This window comes from Zeus faber (genome assembly GCF_960531495.2).
Source record: "Zeus faber genome assembly, chromosome: 19".
NCBI lineage: Eukaryota > Metazoa > Chordata > Actinopteri > Zeiformes > Zeidae > Zeus > Zeus faber.
Window position 1 is genome coordinate 22089925 of NC_137206.1, and position 17654 is coordinate 22107578.

The 17654-nt window shown below is 42.2% G+C and overlaps 3 protein-coding genes across 3 annotated transcripts in view; 1 reads left to right on the top strand and 2 right to left on the bottom strand.

Annotated features, from left to right (window-relative positions):
* LOC307244832 (E3 ubiquitin-protein ligase RNF31-like) overlaps positions 1-10706 on the bottom strand; it is a 21234-nt gene extending 10528 nt beyond the window's left edge. The window contains exons 1-16 of the mRNA XM_080020170.1: positions 10513-10706; positions 9608-9821; positions 9021-9167; positions 8061-8216; positions 7807-7863; positions 7394-7541; positions 7047-7184; positions 6116-6266; positions 5858-6009; positions 4888-5030; positions 4580-4792; positions 4078-4401; positions 3549-3734; positions 3114-3320; positions 2210-2383; positions 107-205 (exon numbers count right to left, since the gene is read on the bottom strand). Coding sequence (XP_079876296.1) covers positions 107-205; positions 2210-2383; positions 3114-3320; positions 3549-3734; positions 4078-4401; positions 4580-4792; positions 4888-5030; positions 5858-6009; positions 6116-6266; positions 7047-7184; positions 7394-7541; positions 7807-7863; positions 8061-8216; positions 9021-9167; positions 9608-9820 — 2508 coding nt within the window. The 5' untranslated portion in view covers position 9821; positions 10513-10706. The remainder of the gene's footprint in view (positions 1-106; positions 206-2209; positions 2384-3113; positions 3321-3548; positions 3735-4077; positions 4402-4579; positions 4793-4887; positions 5031-5857; positions 6010-6115; positions 6267-7046; positions 7185-7393; positions 7542-7806; positions 7864-8060; positions 8217-9020; positions 9168-9607; positions 9822-10512) is intronic.
* Positions 10707-11896: 1190 nt separating this feature from the next.
* psme2 (proteasome activator subunit 2) lies at positions 11897-15428 on the top strand. The gene is made up of 11 exons (XM_080020561.1): positions 11897-12339; positions 12949-12981; positions 13085-13147; positions 13239-13325; positions 13827-13875; positions 13963-14060; positions 14501-14569; positions 14667-14734; positions 14875-14929; positions 15022-15108; positions 15194-15428. Exons 1-11 carry the CDS (start codon positions 12298-12300, stop codon positions 15272-15274), a joined length of 732 nt encoding a protein of 243 aa, XP_079876687.1. The 5' UTR covers positions 11897-12297; the 3' UTR covers positions 15275-15428.
* Positions 15429-15601: 173 nt separating this feature from the next.
* Positions 15602-17325, bottom strand: lsm5 (LSM5 homolog, U6 small nuclear RNA and mRNA degradation associated). Its single transcript, XM_080020562.1, has 5 exons — positions 17185-17325; positions 16513-16608; positions 16375-16402; positions 16221-16293; positions 15602-15888 (listed from the first exon to the last, which is right to left on the bottom strand). The coding sequence occupies exons 1-5, from the start codon at positions 17228-17230 to the stop codon at positions 15856-15858; spliced, it is 276 nt and encodes a 91-aa protein (XP_079876688.1). The 5' UTR covers positions 17231-17325; the 3' UTR covers positions 15602-15855.
* Positions 17326-17654: the final 329 nt, after the last annotated feature.

Sequence of the window (17654 nt, forward strand, 5' to 3'; positions counted from 1 at the left end):
AGAGCATTACTGAATAACAGGAAAGGGTAGAGCGTATCTAAATGAAAGGGGAAAGAGGAAGCACATTTAAAAAAAAAAAAAGTGTGTGGCATTTGAGTCTACTCACAGTGCAGCACCAGAGGAACTTGGGGTCCTTCATCAGCGCGTGCTCAGTCAATTTCTTGTGGTAGAGGTCGTAAACATCTGGCTCCAGACAGTTCCTGAGCTGCCCAAATTTCACAAGGAATATTGTTGTTATTTAAGATAAGGGGTGCCGGATGCAGGCCGGAAAGATAAACAAGCACAAAAACCATTTGTTTAAACGTCTTAGCGGCCAGACAGTTGGTTAAATTTGTTTTTTGTAACATTGACTTGATTCTTTATGTGAAGCTTCGTAGTCTACAATTTTCCTGAAAATTGTCGTCACATATGCTGTATAAACACTTCTCCAAGTCAAATATATGAACGCTTCTGAAGGAAGTCTCCCTTCAGTAGCAATTTATGCATTCATTTTTTAATCTCTTGTTTTCATCCTAATATTACTGGGTTTATGGTCAGGCTGGGTGATTCGGAAAAACAGGTTATCACGATATTCATGCTAAAGAAAAAGTTGCTGCCATGTACAGTATACTGTCCAGAGAGCATCCAAGACTTGATGGCTCTTTGTTAATGCTCCTGACAGGACTTTTGCATGCAAAATAAGAGAATACGTTTCAGTTACCAATTTAAGTATCTCCAGATATTTGTTTCCGACAATGTTTATTGTAATGTTTGCATGTTTACGGCTCTTAGCGTCAGTAAGTACTTTTCTATAATTAACACCGACTGAGTCGTCATTTCCAGCGTTCATAGATCTGATAAAACTCTGACGGGTATTGGTGCAGCCGCGCCTCAGCAAAAGGAGAACAGGTCGCTCTGCTTGAATAGCTGCATATTCCAAACAACTAAGAATTACGGGCCTAATTCTGTGCAGCTGCTGGGGAGGATAAGGGTCACAAGATGGTCATTTGGCCCTCCCATGTCTAAGAAACCAGATTTATTTCTTCAAGGGAGGTACCGGCCTTGGTGCCGTAGAGGCCCGGATACGATGCTGCCAAGAATAGGCCTGCGAATACACGGTTTCCAGTTGTTTCACGTGTGTTTTAGTTGTAATCAAACTGACTCATCTTTAGTTCATACTTTGTACGTTTATTCAACAGGGCTACCGTTAAAAAGCAACAATGTTGAGAATAGAGATGCAGCGCTCCACTGTTTTTCAGTTCTGATTAGATCCCGATACCGATACTAAAAACTGCTCTATTTTATTATAGTCATTGTTGTTTAGGGCTTTAATCTGTATAATCCTTTATTTATTTTTTTTATATTCACCAATTTAATGCTCAAATTTTGTACAGGGAGGGAGGACTTAGATTGAACTTTATTGCTCATCGTATGTGAACTGAATGTGAGCTGTGAATTAATTTATAATCAATTGTTTGTTTATAAAAAAATACACAATGGAATGGTAATTTCGTCATTTCAGCAATAGTATTATTTTTGAATATTCAAATTTTTATTCAAATTACTTTCCTGCAGCCCTACAACACAACTTAAAGTTGGCCCAACACCAACTGCCAGTTGGTGTTGGGCCTACGCGTTGGGCCATTCCACTTTACGGGTTCATTATTTGTCAAGGAAGTAGGCCATTAAATTACAAAAATAGAACGATGGTTTCATGGTCCAGCACAAGCTATGAAATGGAATTTGGATCGGCATGTGGATCAGCAACATTAGTCCGATATCTGTTGAGTCAATGACGTCAGTATCAGCACCCAATGCCTATATTGGATCCAATCCATCTCTAGCTGAGAAAGTGTATTATTATCATCATCAGGTATTCATTTAAGATCCAGGGATTATAAGTAAATAATGAACAATATTCACACATTTGTTTTTGAGAGAGTCTGAATAAAACACTTGGGATTGACAAGGGAACATTTTTCACATAAATGATAAATGAGGCTCTATTGTAATAAAAAAAATCCTCCACGGTAATGTACAGCATAATATTAGAGCTAGTCTTAAATAAAACGACCAACAATATATTGCTCTTCGAATGAAAAATACAATGTCCCATCTTCTGATCAACACTAATTTGAACCACAAAAACGTTGTCTTCCACGTACATTATGACACGAGAATGTCAGTTCCATGAATAATAATATCAAATGATCTAACAGCCCTGGTGTACCTGGATGTCCAGTGTGGAGAAGTAGCTGTTGAGCTGCATGGGGTCGTTGATGTCCGGGCCGCTGCAGACTGGACACACCATGTCCCGGATGTGCTTGTCCCTCACGGCGATAGTGAAGTATTTTCCAAAGCACTCGTGGCAGACGGCGCATTGGCACGAGGTCAGCGACTGCATCTGTGAGGGAGCGGACAATGAAGAGGATGTAAAGCTGCAAGCGAAAATTCCAGGAGATGACTATTGATGTAAACAAATTCCAAAAGTTATTTTTATATTTATATATTTTGTATTATTTACTCCTTGCTCCTTACTACATGTACCTCTTTTTATTTTTATTATGTTTCCATTTCTATTTGTTCCTCGACGTTCTGTGTGAAGCACTTTGTAACTTTGTTTTGAAAAAGGTTCTTATGTTGAATGAATAATTTAATATTATTAGTAAATCCAATGAGAAAGAAAACAAAAAGAAAGTTGAATCAAAGCTTATTCATCAAAAATAAGTTGTTGCTGCTAGTAATTAAGTACTTATTAAGGTTTACTTATTAAGACTATTAAGGCTCAGGACAAATAGTATACAATCATTTTAAAATAGCAAGAAAAGTGGAAGAATGCAAGAAATCAAATACTGGGTTAGTACATACACGCCCTATGCTAGTTCAGCGGCGGTTTGCTTTTATTATGCATCTTCATTGAGTGACTCATTGCAGATCCTGCTTATTATAATGACCGTTTTTTCTTTTTCTTTTGTTAAGATAAGACAGTACTTAATTTATCCCCCTGGGGAAATCTGGGATTGATTGCAAAATTGTGTTGTTTTTTTAAATCTTGTTCAGCATTATTTCTTGCCAGTGTGAACAAACCCAGAGAAACCGGATTAAAACAAATAAACAAGGTTCCTTTCCATCACCTTGCTCCAGGGGTAGATGCTCAGGCAGCAGGGACATTCGACGTTGAGGATGCGTTTGATAAAGTCTTTGTTCTGCGACTCCTTCACCGCCTGCACCACATCCTCCAGCGTGTACGAGATGTCAGGCTCCTGGAGCAGTGACAGCGCCAGCTCGCAGCGCCCCCAGCTGGGCAGGTTGTAGAGGGCCAGCAGGCGTCTGCACAGTCTCTGGTGGAGGGGGGGGGGGATATCGGTTCGAGATAATTATGGGTGAGAAGCACAAACATGCACACAAGACTAACCTCAAATTGACCCCAATGAAGCCAGCAAGCCCTGTTGTACAGATAACATAACTGCCGAAATGCACGTACACACCCACACATGAACACAAGGTCCAAACCATGATAACATGACAAGACAAATAATTGCCAGCGGGTGCTTGGCACACCGTCCAACCTGCTTGTCGGGGCTCGCAGGATCGAACGGGGCTTCCGGCTGGTCATTCCAGATGCGCTGGTGGAAGGGCGCTAGTAGAGGGCGCTGCAGTACAGAGAGGGCCCCTTTGATTTCTCCTCCACTCAGACGCAGGGCCTCCTCGCACTGCGACTCATCCCGGAAGCCCAGAGACTGTAACTCCCTCATCTACACACACACACACACACACACACACACACACACACACACACACACACACACACACACACACACACACACACACACACACACACACACACACACACACACACACACACACACACACACACACACACACACACACACACGGAGGGATTTAGAATAGGATTAATAATTAAAACTTTTTTTTAAATCTGGAATAATATAAATAATGTTTACACAAAAGCCCAAATGGTCATCATAAAATATCGTCAAATAATAAACATCTAACTGTTGGTCATATACTCGTTCTATATACACTCGCCCAGCCCCAAACCATAATCTCGAAAGCTTCATGGGTGTAGTTTCTTACCTTGGCTTGTCTGTCTTTCAGGAGTTGACCCACTGCTTTCTCAGTGCTACCCCCTGCTGACAGCCACGCCTGTTTGGCCTCAGCCCTGGACAGCTGCACGCCTCCAGCTCCATTGGGACTACGCTGCTGATCTGCTACCCCTCCATCTGCCTGTAACCCAGACTCCTCCAGTTTGTAGTTCTGCTGCACCGAGGCTGCCATGGCACAGATTTCGTCGAGCAGGTGAGGCAGCTCTGACGTCAGCCAATCGCAGGGGTCGACATTGCTGCAGACACTGAGGGCGGCGTACACCTCCTCGGGGCTCACACCCCTTTTCTCTGCTTCCTGGGAGGAAAACAATTTGGATTTGACCCGAAAGCGAGGGAACAGTGGACTAACCGATATTGATCAACAACATTTATGAAACCCAGCTCATATATTGTTGTCAATTTGTGCAACGAGAGAATAAAATATTACGTATTTTACCTTTAATCAAATAAAACCCCAAAAATTAAATAATTACCCGTATGTGGTTGATGAGCTTGAGGCCATCGTCCCTCATATTCTCTCTCTTGAGGTTTAGGCTGACTCTGGGTCGGGGCTTGGGACAAGCCGTAGTGGGCGACTGAGACTGCAGGAGGGACTGGGGTACGGAGAGCGATCCAGAGTCAGTGCTGCAAATCTCACAGACCACAGCTTGCCGGGGGTTGGCATAGGTACAGATCTGGCATTTCCACTAAGAGAGGGGGACAGTGCAATGGTTTGTCCAAATGCAAAAGTTTATCCAAGGACTAAACATCCAATGCCTTTTCCCCGCCTTGCAAGACAAACCTCTGATGGAGTGTCACCTACAGACCCCGGGGAGGACAGCGTTGGGGTGACCAAGGGACGGGTGGCCAGACGGGGGCGCTCACACACCTCACACAGAACGCTGCTGCCTTGGTTGACCACTGTGCAGCTCCTGCACTGCCACTCTGGGAAAAAAAACACAGCACAGAGTGTCTGTCCATCATACTGGCTTGAAAGCTGGCTATGTTAGATAGAGCTGTGAAAAAATACATGAATAAAAAGTCCATTGCAAACTTGGTGTACGATAAGATGCTGTTAATTGTTTACGCTTATTACATACAGGAGCTGAAACCAATGACTAGCAGAGAAAAAAAATAATAATAATAATAATTGATACATCTTTAGATTAATTAATCAACACCATTAATTAAGACCATAAAATGTTACACTAAACAATATTCTTCAAAGTTAGGGTAAACTTCAGTTAGCCAGCGTTAAGCAGACCTCTTGAAATTGCTAAATACAGTATGTGCCCAGCAGGGTACAGCACATGTTTTCAATTGATAATATGAAGCACAGGCAGCCATTCATTCTTTTCTTCTTTTAAATAGCAGCAACATTTTGTTGACTGATGAATTGTTTATTGGACCAATCGTTTAATTCCTAATGAATACCTAATAAACCTATTGATGTGGGCTGGATCTCTGGTATTGTTTTGCTGGGATTTAATGTGCAGTGCAATGTTACACCTTAGTGTGTGGGTAGAGAGCTATCAAAAAATCACACTAAAAACACACAAGCCTGGTTAAATAGCCTGGCTCTGTGCACAACTTCCTCACCCTATCATGCACGCCTGGGTTCTATTGAAGACTTATTGGGAAATGAAAAATTGCCACAACCACATTGTATATTTTTCTACATATTTTCCAACACTGGTTACGGCCCCTGAACATGTTTAATCAACCATATTGTGGTAGATTCTGTGTGATGCTGTAAGCGTGTTAGGTCTTACCGGTGTTGGGGGATGAAGGAACCGACGCAGACTCTTCCTGAATGCTGGGGGCAGGCGTGGCCAGACGGGGGCGCTCACATGTCGCACAGAGCACGGCCCGCACTTCGTTCACCGTCGTGCAATGACAACACTCCCATGGCGAGAGAATGGGGCTTGAAGAGACGCGGTGCGGTGATGTTACACTCCCCCTCTTACACTGACGATAGATGCATAATGTGTTTGGATATTAGTGCAGTCTATTAGATCCTATCCTCTCACCTGTAGGTTTTGGCCGGGGTAACAGGCGTTCTCTTGTGTCCCTTGTGTTCGGGGTGAGAGTGGTAGAGCATGTCACAGTTAAGACAGAGCCTCTGAACACAGGTGGAGCATTCTGTGTGCACGGAGGCGATGCCGCAGATGGAGCAGGACTCTTGAAGAAAAAAAATTGAAAACAGAGCGTTACAAAACCAAGAATTCCATTTAAAACTATTTTGAAACATTGTTTTTTTTCTCTGAAAACAGAGCGTTACAAAACCAAGAATTCCATTTAAAACACTTTTGAAACATTGTTTTTTTTCTCTCAACATTGATTTTATTTTTTCCCCCCTCAGTCACGTGAGGTGGTTGGGATAATTTTTTTTATCTGAGTCTTCTGTTCTTTATTGTGAATGTTCATCTATATCAACCGTTTATTGACCACAGCTAGCGCTTGTTTATCAAATTTATTGTGGCTGCCTTTCACTTCTTGAGCATGCCCAATCAATACATGTGGTGTTGGGCCCCACCACCAACAATAGAAGCAGTACATAAAACTAGCACACATAAAATGCAAATAAATTGACTGGCTGTTTCATGTTATGTAACAGTGACAAAAAAAAGTATCAAATATGGGATTTAAAAAAAAAAAAATGTTTTTAACAAAATAATCTCAGTGATTTACACTTTAAAGACTGACTCGACAACCGTTCTGCTGCTAGTTTTATATCATTTGTCTTACATGACGAGCATAATGTATTAGGGGAAATTTTTTTATTTAACCAATATTGTCAACATCCGACCTTAGCTCTCATCTTTATATAGTTCATAATGCTTTGTTATTATACAGTATCTCATCTTGAAAGATCAACCTTTAGATAAATGTCACACAAAACTAAATGTATTGTAATTATTATTAGGTGGATATAAATGAAACTGAAAAAGGGAGACACACCTGTCTGTATTTTGTCTCTCTTGTGAGTGGCCCTGGAGGGGTGGCGGTGGAAGAGGTCGTCACATGGTTCACAGAAAGGCTGGTTAGTGCAGGACGGGCAGATCACAGCCGAAACGCCGCCACAGAGACTACACCTAGCTGCGAGAGAGTGTGTGTGTGTGTGTGTGTGTGTGTGTGTGTGTGTGTGTGTGTGTGTGTGTGTGTGTGAATGAGCACGTGAACCGGGAGTAAAAACAGTGAGGAGTAAAAAGGAAAAGAGGTTGGACAGACAGGCAGTCTTTGTTTCGGTATTCAACGGAGAGAAGACAAAACACAAAGAACGGGGACGGTGTCATTCTTTCACCCACCTGCTGCCGCTTTTCCACCCTGTCCACGGTTGGGCGTCTGAGTGGGGTCCGGCGGGGAAGGCACCACGTGGGTGGGGGCCACCTTTGCCACCTTCTCCTCTCTGTCTTCCCTCACTGGGACGGCCGCAGCATCCTCGACCGGCTGGCCCTGACGAAAGGTTAATACAGACTGAAAGCATGGGTGGAACGAGGTGGTCAGTTGAGAACATAGCCCTTGGAGCAGTTTGTATACTCCATATGAATAAAATGTATACAGGGATCCATAGGGAGGAAGAGACACTCATGTTAAGACATTCATGCACAGATGTTCCTCTGGCTTAAAGACAGCAACCGGAATATAGCTCCCGGGGTTCAATAAAGTCTTCTTTATTTCATCTTTTCTCAGCTCATATATCCAATATAAGTGAACAAACCTGCTGGATGACCACTGGGGTGATATCTTTGAAGAATTCTGGGTGAGGATGTATTCCCTAGACAAGATAAAAACAATTTAAAAAAATGAAAAAAAACATTTCAGCAGAAGATAAAAGGGTGAGGAAGGAGTGACCTGAAATTTGGCGACTTCCATGTAAACAAACTAAAATAAATTAATATGAATGCAGAGTGGGGACAAAAAAAAAGCCGCAGATTACAAAGAGAAAGTCCTGTCTCCCATTACACTTCTTACCTTCAACAGCATGTCCACCTCAAGACGCAGCGTCATCACCTCCAGGGTCACGGCAGCAACTATCCCCACATCTGGGTCGGTGACGCCATCGGGGAAGCTGAGGCCGTCAAACTGCTGATTGGTGTAGCCTAAGAGGTTCAGAACCCCCCGTCCACCCTGTGAAGGACACGGAGAGAGACCACACGACTAGACATCTTTGCACCCGAGTACTTCATGTGTGCACTACAATAAGATTTAACGTATAACTCTGCTTGTGAAGTCTAAAGAAATTTACGGAGTGTCATAAATCGAAGTCTCAAGTCATATAACTTGACCTTTACTCTTTCTGTCACCAATAGCTGCTTCCTAGAGTTAGTCATTAGAGATAATACAGATGTCTATGGTGGTTAAAAAATCAATAAAAATAATAATATATAAAAAAAAAATATATATATATATATATATATATATATATATATATATATATATATATATACACACACACACACACGCACACACACACACATATATAATACATAACATATATACATGTTTTTTTTTTTTATAATCACAGCCTTTGGTTTTTGAAAATTATATTCTATTAAATTGCGAAGTCGGTTTACATTTGATTAATCATTCAGCCGTAATAAGGAACCCTTAAGGCAGAAAAAAAGTAGAACTTGTTCACAAGTTGCCCCGAGAGGAACATTGTCTTTTTCCTGCTTTGAGAGCTCCCCTTGTCAGCTTGGTCCAAATGCCCTTGTGTCACGGCTGGAGACAGACTATAACCTCCTCTTCCGACTGTTTTCTTTTAGATTTTAGATTTAGACCCACTCTACCTCCTGAAGGTTGCCAGTTCGATCCCCTAGTGGCAAATGGCACATATTGAGTATTCTGACAATGGTGTTCTGGGCCATGTTCTTCGGTGGTTCTAATATCTTTTCAAGTATGGCTCCACCCTGAAGTTTTTTTTTTCCTGACCTTGATGGCGTCCACAGTTGCCCTGAAGACCGGGTTGTTGTTTTTGACGCTGCGCCAATACCTCGGCCTAGCGGGGTTGGTCAGGTTGCAGCCGTACTTCTCCAGGATACTCAACGCCTTGATTAGTCTCCTCATAGACTCCTCAACCTAGTGCAAAGATCAACAGACTGAATAACAGCACAACACCATTTACACCAGCTCCCATTCTAGAATTGTTTTATCAGTAAGACTAGTGCTCTCGGAAGGTTTGTCCATCGAGTTTGTTCTAGGAAGAACCAAATTGTTCATGTTTCCCACCATGATAACTGGCCATCATTTGCTTACTATACTTTGAGGTCCAATTTGGGTGAGATTTTCTTTTGAAATGCTTCGACCCTCATAAATACTGAAAAGATAGCAATCAATTCAATACAGATCGATTTGGAACACAGCCTAAGAAAGGAGGTATTGAAGGTGAAATTAAACATAATATTGATCACTTGTAGCTTTGAGGTTGTTCTCTTGATAAGTGCTCTACGGTTTAATGCTATATTTGGACTTCTCAGCCCTTGTGTTCTACTTGTGGCATGCATGGTCCAGATGCTCACCTGTTGTCTGCTGTCGCCTGCCGTGTTCTCCTTCACCATGGCCTTGGCGTCCACATGACGGTACTTCTCGGACAGCGGCAGAGGGGCGGTGGCCATGGCCTGAATCTCAGCAGTCACGGCCGAAGCAGAGCCCGAGGAGGACAGCTGGGACTCGGCCCTGGTCCGGACCTCCTTGAGCTGGAGGGACGCCGAAGTGCTGCTCATATCTACCATTCTGAGGACAGACAGATCACAGTAATAATGGAAACAACAACAAAGGGGGGGGGGGGGGGGGCTGCAAGAAGGTGAACACACATTATCCTGATGTCTTAATGGCAAAGTTGTTAAAACCATTAGTCCCTGTAAAAGATACTATTGTTTAATATATATATATTATTTCTTCTTTGCCTCGCCCTGGCATATTGTTTGGCATATTATTGCATGTTGTTACCGCACTGTGTTTCGTGGAAAGTAAAAAATTGTAAATAAAATAATCATGAAATACTTTTTTTTTTTTATTGTGTGGACTACTCCCATACTCCGTGTTCTTATAATGATGTTATTGTACAGTATGTTGCAATTAAATATTGCAATATATTGAATATTTGTTCTACTCTACGAACTCCACTCCGACGAAATCGACATGTATTGGCCGTAATAGAACTTACATTGAATGTAATGTTATGTTATGTTAAAATAATCACAAAATAGGTGTTTAAACAATCAACACCAAGGAATCAAAAAACGTAAACAATGCAACTTAAGTTGGTGAGATCAGCTCTGTAAGAATTGAAACGTGGTTAAACCACCAAACAAAGCTAAAAAACACGACCCTACCAAAGCAACCTCGTACAGATCGCAAAAAGTTCACGCATGAGACAGAAAACGAAAGTTACACCGAAGGAGACGTGCGCCCCGAAACCTACCTCGGTCTCGGGATTGCACCCTTTGGCCACTTCCACTTTTCGTCCCCGACCTGAACAAACTCCCCGTGTTGTGAAAAATGACCATAATCAGAATTTGTCACTGCGTTTCATATCATAACACGACGAAGCGGCGCTGGCTGCAGTCAGCTGTCCTGCCAGACTGGACCCCAGTTGCTGTCGAGTGACATTGCTGCCGCGTTCCAACACGGTCGGAACTCGGAAATCCCCGACCGATAGGAACAATCCCGAGAAATAAGTCGGACCTATGGGGCAGACAGCTCGTACCCGAGCCGACGACGCCCCAGAGCCCAACGTCACGGTGGCATGGCGGCATCGGCGGTGAACAACGTTCCACCGGCATGGGTTTTCATTCGAAAATGCGCCAAACTTCGATCCAAACCACTCCGCGCTTATAACATGAGTTATCCGTCCCGTGCGCGGGAGACTCACAGGCTTCTCAACCCCCCCCCCCCCCCCCCACACACACACACACACACACACACACACACACACACACACACACACACACACACACACACACACACACACACACACACACACACACACACACACACACACACGTTTTCTGCGGACGGGGGCACGGACAACGCGTTGAGCTCGGAAGCGCAGGGCTGCCGCGTCCGGGGGCCGGATTTCCCAGTGTCCATGGAAGGCAGCGTCAAAGGAGGGCACGGAGGGGAAACGTCGACCGAAGGCGGAAGTGTCCCGCTGCGGGCGCGGGAAGCAACCGCAACAAGGGAATCCTTTTTATTATTATTATTATTATTATTATTATTATTATATTAGATTTGTGTCGTTTTATCATCGACAATGAATATGATAATTTTGCTTTTTTTTTTTTTTTTTGCGAAGATATTTTTTGTAACTTATAACAAATGGACCCAATGTATTTAATACATGTTAATGCTTATGGCCAAAACGATAGTGGATGTAAAAATACATTTACTCATATATTTTTGACACAAAATACATAAATTCAGCACCACCGATGGAGGTGATTTTTTTTCCTTATTTCGTTTTTTATTGAAATATATACTTTCTATATTTCTTTAGATATAATTAAGAAATGTGTATAATTGAGCTGTGGCTTAATGCGTGTCTGTGAATAGGTTGTATAAAAATGGTTCAAGTTGATGCAATTTTTTTTTTTTTTTTTTTTTTTTTGTTAAGAGATGTATAAATAGTGGATATGTAATGCTGCATCTCCCTCAATTAAAAACAACAACAACAACAACAACAACAACAACAACAATGAATTAAGGCTTCGAAGGGGGGCGGGGTCGCCCTTGTGCACGCGCACACCCACGAACCCACGCGGTCGCGCTTGCGTAGAAGCGCTTATCTCTATCCCAGCAACAGCTGAACCACCTACTTTACTGCGATTCATACATTATTATAATTATTACATTATACATCATATATCATACCATGCGCCGGGTGGTGTGTTGTTATTGTAGGAAAAAAACCAAACAATTCAAATGAATAATTGAGGATGTGTTTGGCGCTCGAGCAGCCTGTGTTTACGAACTAGCGGAAAACCACCGACATTGCGAATGGTGGGAGGCGCAAGATGCGCCATTTGAAAAGAGCACGTTGAAATCGAAAGTATATCGTGTGAATGAGGAAATAGAGCGAGATCCCCCGTGTCGTTCACACTGCCGCCTCTCAGAAAACGTCGTCGTTGGGGTTTGTTTGTTTTTTTTCCCCTCTCTCTCTCTCTCTCTCTCCCCCCCCACACTTTTTGCTAAGTGAAGCTTTTCGAACATGTCGACCGCTCTGAAAATACCCCGTTCCAGCGCTGTCAAGGTGAGACGAACAGAGTTTTCTGGTCATAAATACATGTCCCAGGGAGTCTCAGAACTGGCTCGTCCTTTTATACAGACTGCATGCGAGTCTGTCTGACTAGACCATAATACATAGAAGTCTGTCTGTCTTTCTAGTCCAGAATACATAGAAGTCTGTCTGTCTGTCTGTCTGTCTAGATCATAATACATAGAAGTCTGTCTGTCTTTCTAGTCCAGAATACATAGAAGTCTGTCCGTCTGTCTAGACCATAATACATAGAAGTCTGTCTGTCTTTCTAGTCCGGAACACATAGAAGTCTGTCTGTCTTTCTAGTCCAGAATACATAGAAGTCTGTCTGTCTTTCTAGTCCGGAATACATAGAAGTCTGTCTGTCTTTCTAGTCCAGAAGACATAGAAGTCTCTCTGTCTAGTCCATAATGCATATCTATCTGTCTGTCTGTTATCTATTTATATACACCAAGCTTAATGCAAGTAAGGAAAATCCCTTTCTGGAAAACAAAAGTGAAACTAAACCCAGGCTGGACATGCTCACCCCCCCCCCCCCCCCCAGTGAAATAAATACAAAATATGTCTTTATTTCACTGTTTATTTCCCTGTTTGTGTCTCTAGGTGGACACCTTCCGCCAGACCCTTTATTGCGAGGTTTGTCCCAGAAATAAGGACACATCACGTTCATCACATCCATTGAAAACGAGCAGGTTGTCGCGTTTCTAACCGTGACTTTTTTTTTTTCAATGATTACCAGGCAGAGAATCTGTTTTCCAGTTACATCCCCTTGAAGATTGTGCAGCTAGATGCCCTCCTCAAGGTAAGAACAAACAACACGTCGTGTTTTCTATTTTTTTCCTCTTCTGTTCTATATTTTATGTTCTATATCGTTCTATATTTCCTATTCTCAGGAGGATGCTTTCAGCCTCACAGACCTGACTTCCCTCAAAGCTCCCCTGGACATTCCCATTCCCGACCCTCCGACTCCAGACGAAGAGGTATCGTTGAAATCGAAATGAAAGATGATAACTATGAAAGTGTATTATGTTGTTATTCCGTGATTTATCAGGTCAACTTCCCTCTACGTCACTGCAGAAATTTGCCAACGCAGAAATGAGCTAGTGATTTCTGCTCTACTCGATTCAGGAATCTCACTAAACATGCCATCTGACCCCCATTATTTTGTGGTATAATATACCCAATGTGGTGTTATATTGATAACAGTCCTGTCATTTGGTGGATGGTTTTATCCAATGTACCGGTGTTAGTGTGGTATATGATTCATTTAACCTGCAGTGCACAGTAATTTAACATCAAAATCCTCAAATGGACGCCATGGAGGAAAGGTATCCACTGCCCTCTATAGTGATTCCCTACTCAATCGCATTGTGAATAACCCTGAATTCTTCCAGTGTCAGTAAATATCACGTATGTCCGAGATCTCCCGTTAGTCGCCCACATGTCAAACACGTTCTGACCATCGATACTATTCCTCAAAGGACATGGAGACTGACAAAAATGAGGAGGATGAGAAGAAAATCAAGAAAGGTAACGTTACGGGCCGGTTGCCCACTAGCTGGGAGTAGGGTTTGGTGTTTGCACACTAGGTGAAGGAAACCTGCCCTCTGTTTTCAGCTCCAAAATGTGGTTTCATTAAGGGAAATGAAAAGATTGTTCAGCTGCTCGACAGGGTGAAGCCAGAGATCCTCGCACTCAGGGAGACCATCATCACTGTGAGTCAGAATTGGGTTTTTTTCCTGTCGCTCAAATCTGATTGGACCCATCTCTTTCGTAGATCATTCCAGTATGATTTTTAGAAGAACGAAAGTGTTTTGTTACATTTATTGTCATGGTATTTTCCACTCACACTTGCCCACCGCACTCTTGGCCGTGAAACATGTACTACACTCTATAATCTAGCCGTTGCAAGTCACTTTTAAGTGTGAAAAATAAGCCACGAGGCAAAATAAGCTGTAAAATTAAGTAAATGCATTGTTAAAGACAACAAAAGTATATTTGAATGAATAACATATCAAACCCTTCCTAGCAAAACAACCATTGTGTCAAGTAAAAATAATAAAAGAAAACGCATAAAAAAGTAAATGATAGTGTTAGGTTGCTCTGGCAACCAACTCATTTCTGTTTTTAATAAACTGCTGTCATGTCACTTCAGGTGTCTTGTTGGATTCAGCACCTTATCCCAAAGATAGAAGATGGAAACGACTTTGGGGTTGCAATCCAGGTGGGGGGGGTATCCAATTCAAGATAACACATTCTGGTCACAGTGCATTGTTAAATGTCTAGAACCAATGACAATTGTCGATTTTGTTTTACCACAGGAGAAGATCTTGGAGAGAATAGTTGCAGTCAAAACTATCGTAGACGCCTTTCAGACCAACATAAACAAGTACAAGACAGCATGGATGTCCTATCGGGTCCATGAATTTGATGCAATGCTCTGTATTTCTGTCATTTTGTTCACTCATCGTACATCTGTCAGTGTGACCTATGGAAAAAAAACACCAAATCTCATGTATTGTATTTTAGGTACTTTTCAGAGAGAGGAGATTCCGTTGCCAAAGCTTCCAAAGAAACCCATGTGGTGGGTCATATGACGAGCTATGACATAAACAAAGGTTTGTCCAGCAGGTGATTGCTTTGGTTTTTGTTTTAATGATGTAATAATATTTCCAGATGGACTACCGCTCTCTTGTCCACGAGAAGGATGAGGCCATCTACTCTGAGATCAGAGTGATTGTCCTTGACATCCGTGGATTCTATGTAAGTTAAATGGCCAATATCAGTATTCTTACGTGGTTTGAGACTCAAGGAATTTGATTGTTTCATCCCTATGTGTTTGCTATAGGCTGAACTTTATGACATCATCAGCAAGAATGTTGAGAAAGTGACCAATCCCAAGGGAGAAGAGAAGCCCTCCATGTACTGAAGTTGGAGAAGGGGGCAGTTTAGCACTTCCATTCATGAACATGACTCATTGTCAATTTCTCTTAACAGCAGCTGCCACATGGCATTCAAAGTCATTTTAGGTGCAATTCACTGCTGATTAACAATGTGTACTTACATTAAATCATTAAAGGGTTCTAGCTGTGAAATATTCTGTTTAACGCAATAAACACAACTAATACTATAGTATGATTATTTCTTAACACTCAAGTTCATTTCATTATTGAAAATGTACTAGAATTCCAGAATTAATGCTACAATTAGCAAATACTATAAGTTTTGTGATTCTTGTCTTGCAAAATTATTTCAAACAAATGAGAAGAAGTGGGGAAAAAAGTGAGTACTTTCATTTTTGTATATTTTGTTTTGCAATTTATTTTAACAAAATCAGCTGATCACTTTCGATATCCATGGTTAAATCCAAATTAGCTACACAAATGCTCAAAAAGTAAACTTGAATATGTCTGATCAATGATTATAAAAGTTAACTAAATAACATCATAAAGGGATGGCACGTATCCACAACTCAAAGCTGGTAACAGCACAACGCTGATCGGAGTCGTTTCATACTTCGGGTCCCTCTCCACCAGGTATGAGCTGCCAAAAACACATGCCATTAGAACAGGGGACAAATGCATAAAAGAAGACACTTAAAATAAAAATGCTCCTGCCTCTATAGAATTGTGGTTGTGATCACAGTCAGGGATTTGAGTGGGGGACAAGGTGTATTAGGTTGTGTTTCAGGATACAACTGAAACATGAATAGTCCACATAACATTACAGGAGTGAACTGATGGAATAAGCCAATGGGGTTTTGTATTGAACAACCATTACAACAAAGGACACTACTGTTGTGAACTGAATCTAAAGATTGGAGAGAGACAGAGAGAGGAAACAAAGGTAACAAAAAGAGAAGCGCATAGCCATACCATAGTGATGTTGTTGCCGTTAAGTAGGATCTGGTCCAATTTGGTAATCCTCCTTCCCTCCGGCGTGATTTCACTGCAGCACATAAGCGCCAAAAAGTTTAAATCAACGTGAGTTAACATTTACAATAAAAGCACTAACGCAGTGTATACTTACAATTCCGTCACATCTTCCAAGACCATGTCTGAAACAAAGCGTTAAGGAGCAACGCAGGACTAAGGCAATCAAACGTGGCAAGCTATATAACATACACCCAAACACAAAAGGTGGAGAACAATTATTCGTGAAGGATACTGACAAAGTCGTCGAAGCCGAGCAGGGTGCCGACAATTTCTTTGTCGGTCTTCATCACAATGTGGATCCGTGAACCAATACATTTGTCCACAAGCTCTATACAGACAAACAGTTTGGGGAGAAAATGAATTCCATTCGATGAGACACTTCATTCGTCCCCCAGAGGGAAACTGCAGCACACATCAGAACCTAATGGGTGATCACAAAGTAATACAGTCACGAATTTGGCCTCATGCAAAGAATTTAAAGTTTAAAATAGAAAGTTTGGCAACGAACGCAATCCACGATGTAGTCTCAATAGTCAGACATAGTTCAGTGGAAGGGGCGTCTGCGGGTATTGGGAGTCCATTCTTTTTAAAGACCATTAGGACATGTTAAGCACCTGCAGATACCCTGGAAAACCAAGGACGGGGCGGTTATTTCAGGTCACACACAAAACTCTCACTTTCGCGTACTACGCAAGACAAAAAAATACACCACGACGGACTCGATAAAGAACCGACGCGCGTGTACTTGACGCATGTATCGGAAACACATGACACACCGACGGGCGTGATGCTAATGTAGCGCAGCAAGGAGCTCACACCTGCAGCCAAAACGTAACCCAAGATGTAACGTAAATACAACACCACCCGGTAAATCACACAAAGTTGATATTTGTTCTGTACAGACCAAGTGGGAGCAGTTGCGAGGGGTTCGTCGCCGGAGTCGCCGCCATGTTTAATGTTTAATGGATGCAAAAGTGCAGCCAGTCAAAAGCAGCGGAGCGAAGCAGGGGGGACAATCGAACGCAGAGCGATCGTTCAAGGGCCGGGCGGTTTGACTTTCGCAAACTCCGCTTTATCGTGAACGTTGGGATTAACTTCAATAACAAAAAAATAAATACAATAAAAAAATCGAAATTAAATAAATCGGAGTGCGTACACCTGTTTAAAACCAGCCACGCGATGGCGCTGTTTGCAAAGGCGCATGTCGTAAAATCATGCTGCGTTCAAGTCGTGTGCGAATTACGCAAATTGACATTTTTTTCTCAATTTTATTTTATTCGTTTTACTTTATGAGCATTGACAGTTCTTTTAAACATGTGCTTCTGAGACGCCGCAACTCCCCCCCCCCCTCCCCCGGGAACGAATCAAGTATCT